This window comes from Etheostoma cragini, chromosome 3 (assembly GCF_013103735.1).
Source record: "Etheostoma cragini isolate CJK2018 chromosome 3, CSU_Ecrag_1.0, whole genome shotgun sequence".
Taxonomy (NCBI): Eukaryota; Metazoa; Chordata; class Actinopteri; order Perciformes; family Percidae; genus Etheostoma; species Etheostoma cragini.
In genome coordinates, this window is record NC_048409.1 from 3113332 (window position 1) to 3124954 (window position 11623).

Sequence of the window (11623 nt, forward strand, 5' to 3'; positions counted from 1 at the left end):
TCATGTTGTCCTCGGGTCAAATTGACCTGTTTTCCTATGTTTTTTTTAACTACCCAATTGTAATTACCCAAAATACCAAGACGGATTCCACACAACGCTCTGGCAACGCTCTTGCTTTGGCAAGTACAAATCTGTACTTTCATTCATTTTTTCTCATTCAATTTCAAAAAAATGAAGTGGTTTTGAAATAGTATTGAGTAAAAGTTGACATTTTCCAGTCTGTGATTGTCCATCAACATCCTTGATCAACATACATACCTTTAATTTTAGTATAAATAATTCCTAATTTCTTAAACGGTTGAAAACAACAAAAGTAACAAACAAAAAAAGTGTGATTTTACGTTTTGACAGGAGGACAACACAACATTTACCTTATTTTTGTGGAAATAACGTTCACATGCTCGTGAGTTGATGCTTTTATTTTGAAGAAACCCCTCTCCAGAGAGCCTAAAGACACGCCCCTCTGTCATGACGTCGTTGCGAGTACGGAAGCAGATTGCCTGATACTTTCCATACACAGTTGAAGAAGATACTTTCCCACATGGTGTGAAAATGGCTGCGAATGAGGAAAAACAGGGCCACAGGCCCGGCATATATAAACAGAAAAATAAAGGCCACAAACATGGCAAGCACCGGACGAAAGGTGAAATTGAGAGAGAAAACAAAGGTAAGGCGCGTTTAGTTATAAAGTGTTCCCCAACAGCCGCTGTTAGCTTGTAGCTATGGCCACGGCTCTGCAAACGCACGTGTAGAGTTTCTAGGGGATTTTGGGGTGGCGTTCAGTAGAAAATGGGCTAACGTTATGTGTAAAACCATCTATAAAACGCCCGACCGTATGCAGCGCCTTGCTTGACGTTGCTAACTAAACTGCTGTTTTTTTGCCAGTTGACCCATGACCTTTTATAGCACGGGGGACCAATCAGTGCTCCTCAGGGGAGAAGAAGCAGTTGTCATCCGGTTAACCTGAGCTAATGTGCACGTCTTTTATTTTATTCCAGTATGTTCAATGGAGAGTTTTATACCTACATGCATGTACACAAAATTAAATTACAATTGCATCATTGTAGACCAGAGCTGGGCAATATATCGATATTATGTTGATATCGAGATATGAGACTAGATATCGTGTTATATTTTGGACATAGACTATAACCCCACCATATCATCACATACCCTTCACCATACCTAGAGATTAGCATGGTGTTATTTCAGTTAGCTTAATAGCTGGTTTGATTTGCATTAAGCGATGTCATATGGAAAGTTCCCCATGCCTATCTCTTTGTTGGTTGGATTTTTCTGATTTTTTTTTTGGATTAAGGCATTAAGATCAATTTCAAATTTCAATATTTTTTTTTGAAAAACATCCCCAATTTTATTCCTCTTTTTAATCAACCTTTGCATGGGTGTGTAAACGTATACAAGCCACTGTACATGGCATGTTTTTAGCATTGGTTTACAATAAATTGTACTAGAAGATCTCTTCTAAGCCGCAAGCTTGTACTTTGTTTGTACTCTGAACAGTTCAGGAATTCTTTTGCACTTTGTTTTTCATACAGTGCAACTACAATGAGGGTTGCTCTACAACGCATCCAAATCAGCCTTTGAAAGGGTGCTCCTACACATTTACATTTACCCTTTTACTTGGATCTTGCACAACATGGTAATTAATCCCTGTGTTGACCTGACTCTCAGGGAGAGTTTCGGTGACAGCCCTTACCAAAAAACAGAGGAAAGAGCAGAAGAGGATGGACAGAAGACACAAAGCCAGCCAGCTACGCAGGAATAAAAAAGACATGGTATTTTCAATTCTTATTTCACACAAAGACAAGTCTACTTAGAATTCCTGATTTGTGCTGCAGAGTTTCCATGTGTCTCGTCTTTTTAGGTCCTGACAGAAAAGCGACGTCTAGGCAGCCGGGATGGTCCTCCTCATTTGGTCGCTGTGGTGTCCCTCCATGCTGGAGTCGATGCCGGTGCTGTTACCAAACTGCTACGTGGCGAGGGTACTGGGGGTGTCGTGCATCAGGAGCGGTGCATCAGTGGTGTCATTGACAGTTTTGGGCTGCTTCTGCCTCGTTTTAAACAAAGGTTCATCTTCCTAAGCCACAGCACGGGTAAGTATTGAGTGATATTGAACAGTTGTTGCTTTTCCAAATAAAAAATTCAACTGGTATTGATTTGAGTTCAAGGACCAGTGTGTAGGATTGAGGGGGGGTCTATTGGCAGACATGGAATACAAGCGGCCGAAATGGGTTTTTCTCAGGAGGGGGGGCCATCTCCCGTCTCCCTTAGATAGGGTGAGAAGAACAGTCATCTGAGAGGAATTGGGAGAAGAGCCGCGGCTCCTTCACGTCAAAAGGAGCCAGTTGAGGTGGTTCGGGCATCTGGTAAGGATGTCTCCTGGGCGCCTCCTTAGGGAGGTGGTCCAGGCACGTCCCAGCTGGGAGGAGGCCCCGGGGAAGACCCAGGACAAGGTGGAGGAATTATATCTCTAACCTGGCCTGGGAACTCCTCGGGATCCCCCAGTTGGAGCTGCTTAATGTGGCTCAGGGAAGGAAGTTTGGGGTCCCCTGCTGGAGCTGCTGCCCCCGCGACCCAACACCGGATAAGCAGGCAAAGATGGATGTAACATAATATTATTATCATTAATATTTATTGTTTAAATAACTAGAAACTAAGATGTGTTGTATTTTCGGTAGCTTAAAATGAGCCCTTAATATCTACATAGGGAGCGGGTCCTCTTCCTTGGAACCCGCCATGTTGTACCACCATGATTTTACAGTAACTCAGAACAGACTAACCCAGCACTGGCTCTAGAGAGTGCCTTTTGTGTTTTAACGTTACCTGACGGTAAGAGGCTCTGCCAGAAGCTTGGTAGGGAAGGTTGGGGTATTCAGTGGCTGCAATCTGCAACCATACCGCTAGATGTCACCAAATCCTACCCACTCGTCCTTTTAAATGCAGTTGCAAACTGTATGTAATGAATGTAATCAATCAAATATAATTACAAAATAACACATACTAAAAAAAACAATACTAAAGGTAAAGTCTGGTTTGTTGGCATTGATACAATTAAACTATTTAAATGAAAATCTTATATGCTATTGATCTTATATGTGTTTTGTTATGAGCATTATGTTTTCCCATTCTGAAGCTTCTCATATGGTTTCTTTCGACAGCTGACATACACTCCCTGCTGGATGTGGCAAAGATTGCAGATAGCCTTGTGTTTGTGTTGGACTCGACTGCAGGTTGGGACAGCTATGGAGACTACTGTCTCTCTGGCCTCTTTGCCCAGGGCCTCCCCAGCCATGGTGGGTACCTGAACACACTGCTGCAGCTTCTCTAGCAGTGGCACTGGGCAGCAGGTTTTATGCTTAATGTCAGATTTTTATGGTGTACGTTTTCTAATTGCTCATCTCTCTGTCTTTAATTCACCCATGTAGCGCTGGTGTGTCAGGGTTTGTCTGATATTCCTGTGAAGAAGAAGGTTGAGTCCAGGAGAGCTCTGTCAAAGATCACAGAGATCCGTTTCCCTGAAGCCCGTCTCTTCCCTCTTGATTCGGAGCAGGATGCCACTCTGCTTCTCCGACACTTGGGCACCCAGAGGCAGAGGAAGCTCGGTTTCCGCTCCAGACGTTCCCATCTTGTTGCTCAGCAAGTCACCTTCACGCCCAACAGCCCTGCTGAGGGGACAGCCGGCGGCCCCACTGGCCTGGGCACCCTCTGTGTCTCTGGGTACGTCCGTGGCCGCCCTCTACAAGTTGACAGACTGGTGCACATCAGTGGACATGGAGACTTTCAGCTCAGTCAGATAGATGCTCCATCAGACCCTCTGCCCCTCAACTTAGCAACAGCCAGACCAACAAAGCCTGGCAAGGGAGACGTCGATATGCTGGTAGGTGAAGAGACTTGAGGCATCCCAGCGAATCACCCCATTTGTCAATGTCATGTTTCTGTTGCATAATAATGGAGTGCACACAAATGTGCATTTTCTTACTGTGCTGCAATAATATAAACTAACAATTAAAGCAGTCATATTGATTATAAAACATTACCTAAGCGGGCAAGATACTTTCAAGCAATTCAAGAATGCCAAACTCTCTGCTGTTCATAAAAATAATGTAAACGTCACACAATGTGAGTGATAGTAAGTGGGCTTGAAACACTGGCATGGTCCTTGGATGGACAAGTCTACTTTTGTATGTATGGTGGTGGACTGGTAGCTGGAAAGATGCCGGTTCATCTCCTAGGCACTGCCAAGGTGTTCCTGAGCAAGGACCGAACCCCCAACTGCTAGGGCGCCTTTCCTGCCATCTCTCCATTTTGTGCATGTATAGGTACTGAGCATGTATGTGTAATTCTAGCCTGTGTGTTGTAACAACAGAGTGTAAATTGTAATTTACCCTTGCGGGATTAATAAAGTATACATTAATAATGTATACATTTTAACATGTTTTGGATTTTCTGTGCAGTTGGTTCACTGATAACATTTCACATTTACCTCAGTCATCTGTGTTTTTCCCCACAGGATGGATTTGAAGCTGAGGCTCCAGTGAGGGTGCTCATGAAAGCAGAGCCATCCTGCAGGGAGAGTCTGCAGGCAGAGGCGGAGGTGGACCCCATGGATGGAGAGCAGACGTGGCCAACAGAAACCGAGCTTCTGGAAGCTGAAGGTGCAGAAACAGAACGTATACATAGTAGCATCTTAAGATGGTAAAATGAGGACAAGTTCAGGGTTGAGGCCTCATGTGTGTCAGAGCAACCAGTTTTGTTTTTTGGAGCAATCATGTACTAGGATCTGCTCCAAACTATCACTGTGAGAGAAGTCACAAGGAAACTTTGTAAAAAATGATGATGGTTTGCCACATTTTCCTTTTTATAACAGTTTTGTATTACACCATGCTCTGACATGATCCTATATACAGTGTAATAGATGTTTGCACAAAAGATTTGATAGATTAACACGACCCGGGATTTACTGAACAAACTTGAACATGGTTGTCATGTCCCCTTCAGTTGGCTTAAAGCATACTGAAACTGGATCAGCCTTAAAAATCCTTTATCGGTTGGGCTCTAATTTAGTTTGCCTTCATTTTGTACCTACACAACTTAATATAATTATAATAAAATGTAATAATTTCTGTGTACTAAAATGCCTTTCTTGATTAAAAATGTGACCGCCAAGGATACAGGACTCAAAATGTTTCTCTCTGGTTTTTAGAGGCCAGGAAGACAAAACGTGTGATGAAGGTCCCCAAAGGAACATCAGACTACCAGGCCTCGTGGATTGTTGATGAAGACGAGGAGGTGAACGGAGAGATAGACGAGGAAAGCAGCGAAGAAGATGATGACGATGACGACATGTTGGACGAGGCCATGGATGGAGGAGATGAGGACAATATGTCTCAGGTACGCATTGAGGTTTTTTTTGGGAGCATTTTAACTTTATCACAGAGAGTGAAGAGAATGAAGGAGAGATGCAACAAATGTCCCTGAACGGACTCAAACCAGAAAGGTTGATGGAAAGGAAGCTTAGTCACGATTATTAATCATTTTATAGTCCATTTCTTTCTTTATTGTTTGTTGGTAATTCAAAAGGAAAATGTTTTTTTTTTTTAATGATTATTTAGGTGAGAAAGCGGGGAGACGTACAGGAAATTATCACAGGTCGTATTCTAACCCTGGACCTCTGCGTCCAGGCATAAACCTCTCTGTGCATGTGCGCCCGCTCTACCACTGATCCAACCTGGCCACGAAAATGGCGTATGTATGACATGCCATCTCGTGTGCTGTTTTTGGCGTGTTTAAAGACGCACACCCGCTTTTTACCGTGTATATCAGCGTCGTTTGGCTTCCGCTGACTCACATTACCATGCGATGGCGTGTGAATTCATGCCGTAGCAAGTAGTATCTGCGTAGGGAGGTTGGTCAGGATGGTGAATGGGTAAACACAGGACTTTCACCCACGAGCCCGGGGATCGTGTCCCCCAGGTTACGTTTCCTAAACCCAACTGTAGCTTTCTTCTCGCGATATTACGTTCTTCTGGCGATAAGGCGGAAAGTGGCGACAACACGCTAAGTGGCGTGCATGTTTACGCCCGCTATATACTTAGACATCACAATACTGCACTAAGTGCAACTTGCACAATAGGTTGATCTAGTTGCACATTTTTGTATTCCCAACTTGTATATATTAAATCTTTGTTCTATTTTATTGTATTATTTCATGTATATTGTATCCTAGTATTTCATTTATATTTATATTCTGTGCTGTGTGACAGATATTTAGCTGCTGGAAGACATCATTTCCCATTTTAATAAATAAATATCTATCCATCCATCTATCTATCCATCTATCTACAGCCAAAATGCATACAGATATCAAGCCACCTGGCTTAAGGACGTTGGCATGTATATTTACGCGAAATCATGATGCCATGTTGCATAAATGTAAAGACAAAAATAAGGACAAATGTCCACTACTTTATTCGATTGGCGATTTTCTCTAAAAAGGTTTACAAAACAACAACAGGAATTTAGTTTATAATTATATGAGTTAGAGAGAATGCTCAAACCCTCACCTTGTAGAAGCTGGAGTTAACAAAATATTCAGCATTATATTTTATATAATTAGAAAATACAGATAAAAACATTACTCAAGTATTTATTAATTTTTTTTCTCAATTTGTTTCTCAATGTATACAAATACACAAGAGGGTTAGTTTGTTCAGCTGCCTCTTGTTGTCATAGCAACTGTGCGGCTGCAGTCCGACAACATAATCTAATGGAGGCTGATGAGGACAGTAATGCGTGGAGAAGCTATGAATCAGAAGGGCCGAGAGCGGTGCATACGTGACCCGCGGTCAGTGCACCTCGTAACTGAGAGCCACTGTTTGTTTTCTCAGTGTCTGTCTCTGGCCTGTAGTGCCAGGCTGCTCACCACAACAATAGTGTTTGGAGCAGGAGTCCCGAGAGAAGCGTCCTGTCTTCCTGTCCTGTGAACAGAACTTCCTGTCTGGACGAAGGGAGGGTCGACCATTTATTTATTTCCAGCTCTGCTTGAAAAGAAGTCGGAGGAACTCTCCCTTTGCAACGCGTTCACTACGATCTGTGATTGTTATTAGCATGTGTTTGATGTCAACGTTAACACACAGGAATACGTATTTATGAGAAGGTAACAATAGGGAAAAGGGTACTTCAAATGATAATGATTTATTATTCTTGCAGCAGGGATGTTGGAAAGGCGGTGAATCGGCCCCCATGCAGAGTGCTTTCCCCTCATGTGTCTGGCTCTGCCTGTTTTTGCCAGTTGAGGGAGCACTTTAAAGCATGTCCTCTTTGATGATTCATATACTCCAACTAATTTATAGCCCACGGAAGTTGGAATTCCTAGATAATGTCCGAGATAATGTCTGGAAACACTATAGACGGTCGTTTGTAGACACACTTGGACCAGCGCAAACTTTTAAATATATGCAAACCAGGGGGGTTCCCATAGTTGATAGTTAGACTTCTGGCAACTCCTTATCACACTCGCACATAGACTCAAAACACTTTGTATTGTGGCTGGGTCGGCCTTGTTTATGTTTGGCTATAATACACTTTCTATACTTAGATCTCTTTGACTGCTCTTGTATTCCTAACAAGTGCGTCTGGTCATAAAATATTGAGACTGCAATTTAGCGGATGGGGAGGCAAAAAGCTGCCTCGATGAATTAGAAAAGAAGTTGCAAATGTAAACAAATAACATAAGCGGAGTGCAACAACAGTATTACTGGTATACAGAACTGCACGATAATAGCATAGAAACCTGTTCATCTACGTATGTCATGGTTTGGTATTGTATGTTCAAAAGAGTTGAACACTTAGCACTTTTCAGGTAATAGCTCATAGATTGAACAGTGGCAGCCACTAGCAGTGCTGGTGAAGTCAAAGCAGGGGTGGGAAAAGAAAAATCGATACAGTATAGTATCGCAATATTTTCATTGGCATTACTGTATCGATACACAGGCGCCAAGTATAGATCTTTTATTATATATGTGTTAGTCAGTTTGTCCCATTTTTGCAGCAATAAAATTGAAGTGATATGAACAAACCGAGAAGTGTTTCTTTTTAGATGTTGACAAAGTTTCCTTTTGAGGACCTCATTTGAAATTGGGAAAAATTTGAAGTTGGAAAAAAGATAATAAATTGCAATACAACGCCGAATATTGCAATATGTTTAAAATTGCCATAATATCGTATTGTGGCATGAGTATCGTGATGATATTTTATCGGGAGGCATCTGGTGATTCCCACCCCTAAGTAAAAATCCACTTTACAAAAAAGGAGATTTTGTTTCTAGTAGTATCTGCTGATGCAAATACTTTAGTGTTTATGATCCAGGTTTTGAGATGTCTTCCTCCACCCCAAAGGGGGGAGCGGAGGTTACAAGCATGCTGTCTCTAGTCAAGAGGCAGACTCCTGTGATCCTTTTGGTTCAAACAATGTTACAAAGTGATAAGCTTATAGTCTCATAAGGGGAGAGGGAAGCTTTTTGCATATTGAAGCACATTGTACTGTATGCTGTGCTCAGGAGCCAGGTTCAGGCTGTGTCTCAGAAGAAGAAGAAGAAGAGGAAGATGAGGAGGTTGAAGAGTTGTGCTCCACAGAGCGAACTGGTGCAGATCTGCGCTATGACGAGCACATTGATGAGGCTGCAGAAGTGGAAGGCCTAAAACGCTACCGTGAGGCTCGAGCCAATGAAATGTTTCCTGATGAGGTGGACACACCCCTCGACATAGCAGCTAGGATCAGGTCAGTTCTGCTACGTTTGTGTAGGATGATGAAAAGAAACAAATGAAAGTGTTATTTGTGATTTTTAGGTTGAAATGAAAACCATTTTCCGATATAATTTTCTTTGTACAATTTGATCATTGCCACATTTCATTCTGTTGCCGTCCTCTGTCTAGGTTCCAGCGCTACAGAGGCCTAAAAAGTTTCCGCGCCTCGCCCTGGGACCCCATGGAGAACTTGCCCCTCAACTACTCTCGCATCTTCCAGTTCCAGAGCTTTGAACGCACTCGCCGCCGCGTCCTAGCAGAGGCTGCAGCTGAGGATGAAGGCGCCATGGTAAAAAAAAAAAAAGTGTCAGTCTTTGAAAATGCACTTTGTTCAGTCTTAGATCTGCAGCTTCACTGACTCTGCTGTCCCTCCTGTTTCAGGTGGGCTGGTATGTTACGCTGCACATCATTAATGTGCCTTTTTCTGTGATGGAGAGTGTCCAGTCAGGCAGACCTCTCATGATGGTGTCTCTCCTGCCCCATGAACAGAAGGTCTGAATTCACAACTGTCCATTTGACACAAAGTCACACTGACAGGACAGCATAATTGTCATTGACTTTTCTGACCTCATCCTTCTTTCCTCCGTGCACAGATGTCAGTGATGCACCTCTTGGTGAGGAGACACCCCAGCAATACAGAGCCAATCAAATCTAAAGAGGAGCTGGTGTTCCACTGTGGATTTCGGCGGTTCAGGGCATCTCCTATCTTCTCTCAGCACACTTCAGGTAGAACAGCTTTTAACTGAGCAAACATGACCCTAAGCATACTCCTATTTTAACCGTAATCTCATTTTAATGAAATACATGCATTAGAACAACTGAGAGACATACATGACCCCCTCAAACCATCTTTAACAACATAACCGTAAGATTTTGTACCTAAGTCATTTATTTTCAATGGAACTGATGCAACAATGAACGGTATCCATTTAAACAACCATCAAGGATTCATTTCACCAAAACCCACCAATTATGCAAAAACACTGAAATGAAGTTTGTTTGAAGTCTGACTTTGACATTTACTTGTGATAATTGCCACTTTGATAACACACCAAATCCCCAAAAAGCTGGGGATGTTGAACACAATTTTGGTTTTCTAGGAATTTAGCAGGATACTGTCACTTAGGAGGCAGTGGGTACAGTGATTTGATGGTTCTAGGACCGTATCATTCTGCTAAATCAGTTATTTGTTGTTCAGTAGCATTGTCAATTTGCTGTTGCTTCTATTGAAAAATGCATTAGCAGAATGACTGTAGAAACAGGTGGTCTAAAAACGGATTTAGCTGCTGTCTAACCGGTCGTAAATGAATTATTGAGCGCTGAACTCGGCTCTGCTCTTCTCTAGCTGACAAGCATAAGATGGAGCGCTTCCTCAGGCCAGATGCCCCCACCGTGGTGTCTGTGTACGCTCCGATTACCTTCCCCCCTGCGGGAGTCCTGCTCTTCAAACAAAGGAATGATGGTGAGATGAAAAACTGTGAATACTTGACAACAGTTTGATTTCATTTGTCATTTGGTCTGGCTGCCTTCTATCTATTCCGTTGTCAGTTTTATTCAATTATCCACTTTAGCTAACCCTGCACTGGTATTGTGTTTTTGTTTCTGTGTCTTTCTAGGCATCCAGGACCTGGTGGCTACAGGAAGTCTGCTCAGCTGTGACCCTCGGCGTGTTGTGCTGAAGAGGATTGTACTGAGCGGACACCCGTTCAAAATTAACCGGCGCTCTGCGGTTGTCCGTTACATGTTCTTTAACAGGGGTAAGGGGGACGCTCACTTTCACTACTATGACTACAGAATATTACATAACGTTGGACGTCTCTGTGGCTTTAAGCTTCATGACTCACCATTCTTTTGTTTCCTTCTGTGACAGATGATATCATGTGGTTCAAGCCAGTGGAGCTGCGGACAAAGTGGGGTCGGAGAGGCCACATCAAGGAGGCTTTAGGTGAGACATTTAAAAAATGGAATTAGGTGTCAGAAGCTTCTTGAAGCAATATCTGTATAATTCTGGCTGGCTTGTTTTATCTTTCCAGGGACACATGGCCACATGAAGTGTGTATTTGATAATCAGATGCGCTCGCAAGACACCGTCCTGATGAATTTGTACAAGAGAGCGTATCCGCGCTGGACATATGACCCCTACGTGCCGCTGTCTTTACCCTGGGTCAAGAGAGAGCCAACTGTGGAGATGGACGACTTGGACATGGAATAGGGGAGGGACAACACAAGAAAGACACAGGACACGTATTAACAGAAGAGAAATACTCTACAGTCTACCCTGTTAGTGTGATCACATAACCTTTTCAAAAAGTGTAATGTGTATTAAAAAAACTTTACATTCAAAGTATCTCCATGGTATTTGTTGTCATCTTGTTCCATTTTGCTATGAAGCCTCTAATTTGCAGCTGAGTGCGTTTGGGCCACTAGATGGCAGTGATAAATCAGTATTCATGAAGCTTCTCCACTACTTTGTTGAGCAACTTTCAACTTTGTTTAAAATGGGCCAAGAATGAGTGACTGCCACTGAAAAAAATGGCTGCGTGTTGACTACTTTATGATTAATCGAGGGCTGTTACCAGAGCAACCGACAGGTCAATAATAGGTTTTTACATTTGCCATGTATAAAGCCCATTACGCTGGCCATTCTTTGAAGTCATGCAGATGTGGGTTAAAGCCTGCCGCTACACTAAAATGCACTAACTGGGGCATTATCATTATACTCATTACATACATTATTATCTGAAAAACTAATGATGGAAAAAGAACTCCCAAGTTTTACTTTTAAGCTAAAATGCTTG

The 11623-nt window shown here is 42.6% G+C and overlaps 1 protein-coding gene across 1 annotated transcript; it reads left to right on the forward strand.

Moving 5' to 3' along the window:
* Positions 1 to 419: 419 nt before the first annotated feature.
* Positions 420 to 11169, forward strand: tsr1 (TSR1 ribosome maturation factor). Its single transcript, XM_034866620.1, has 15 exons — positions 420 to 667; positions 1693 to 1796; positions 1886 to 2114; positions 3180 to 3314; positions 3447 to 3898; positions 4532 to 4676; positions 5225 to 5412; positions 8579 to 8799; positions 8955 to 9114; positions 9207 to 9317; positions 9419 to 9551; positions 10171 to 10287; positions 10442 to 10582; positions 10696 to 10770; positions 10859 to 11169. The coding sequence occupies exons 1-15, from the start codon at positions 553 to 555 to the stop codon at positions 11035 to 11037; spliced, it is 2505 nt and encodes an 834-aa protein (XP_034722511.1). The 5' UTR covers positions 420 to 552; the 3' UTR covers positions 11038 to 11169.
* Positions 11170 to 11623: the final 454 nt, after the last annotated feature.

What these genes read in the sequence shown, in the direction of transcription:
- tsr1 (XM_034866620.1), top strand. Translation starts at nt 553, where the DNA reads ATGGCTGCGAATGAGGAAAAACAGGGCCACAGGCCCGGCATATATAAA. An exon ending in CGAGCTTCTGGAAGCTGAAG is followed by an intron (nt 4,677 to 5,224) that starts GTGCAGAAACAG and finishes TCTGGTTTTTAG; the next exon opens with AGGCCAGGAAGACAAAACGT. An exon ending in TCCTGCCCCATGAACAGAAG is followed by an intron (nt 9,318 to 9,418) that starts GTCTGAATTCAC and finishes CTCCGTGCACAG; the next exon opens with ATGTCAGTGATGCACCTCTT.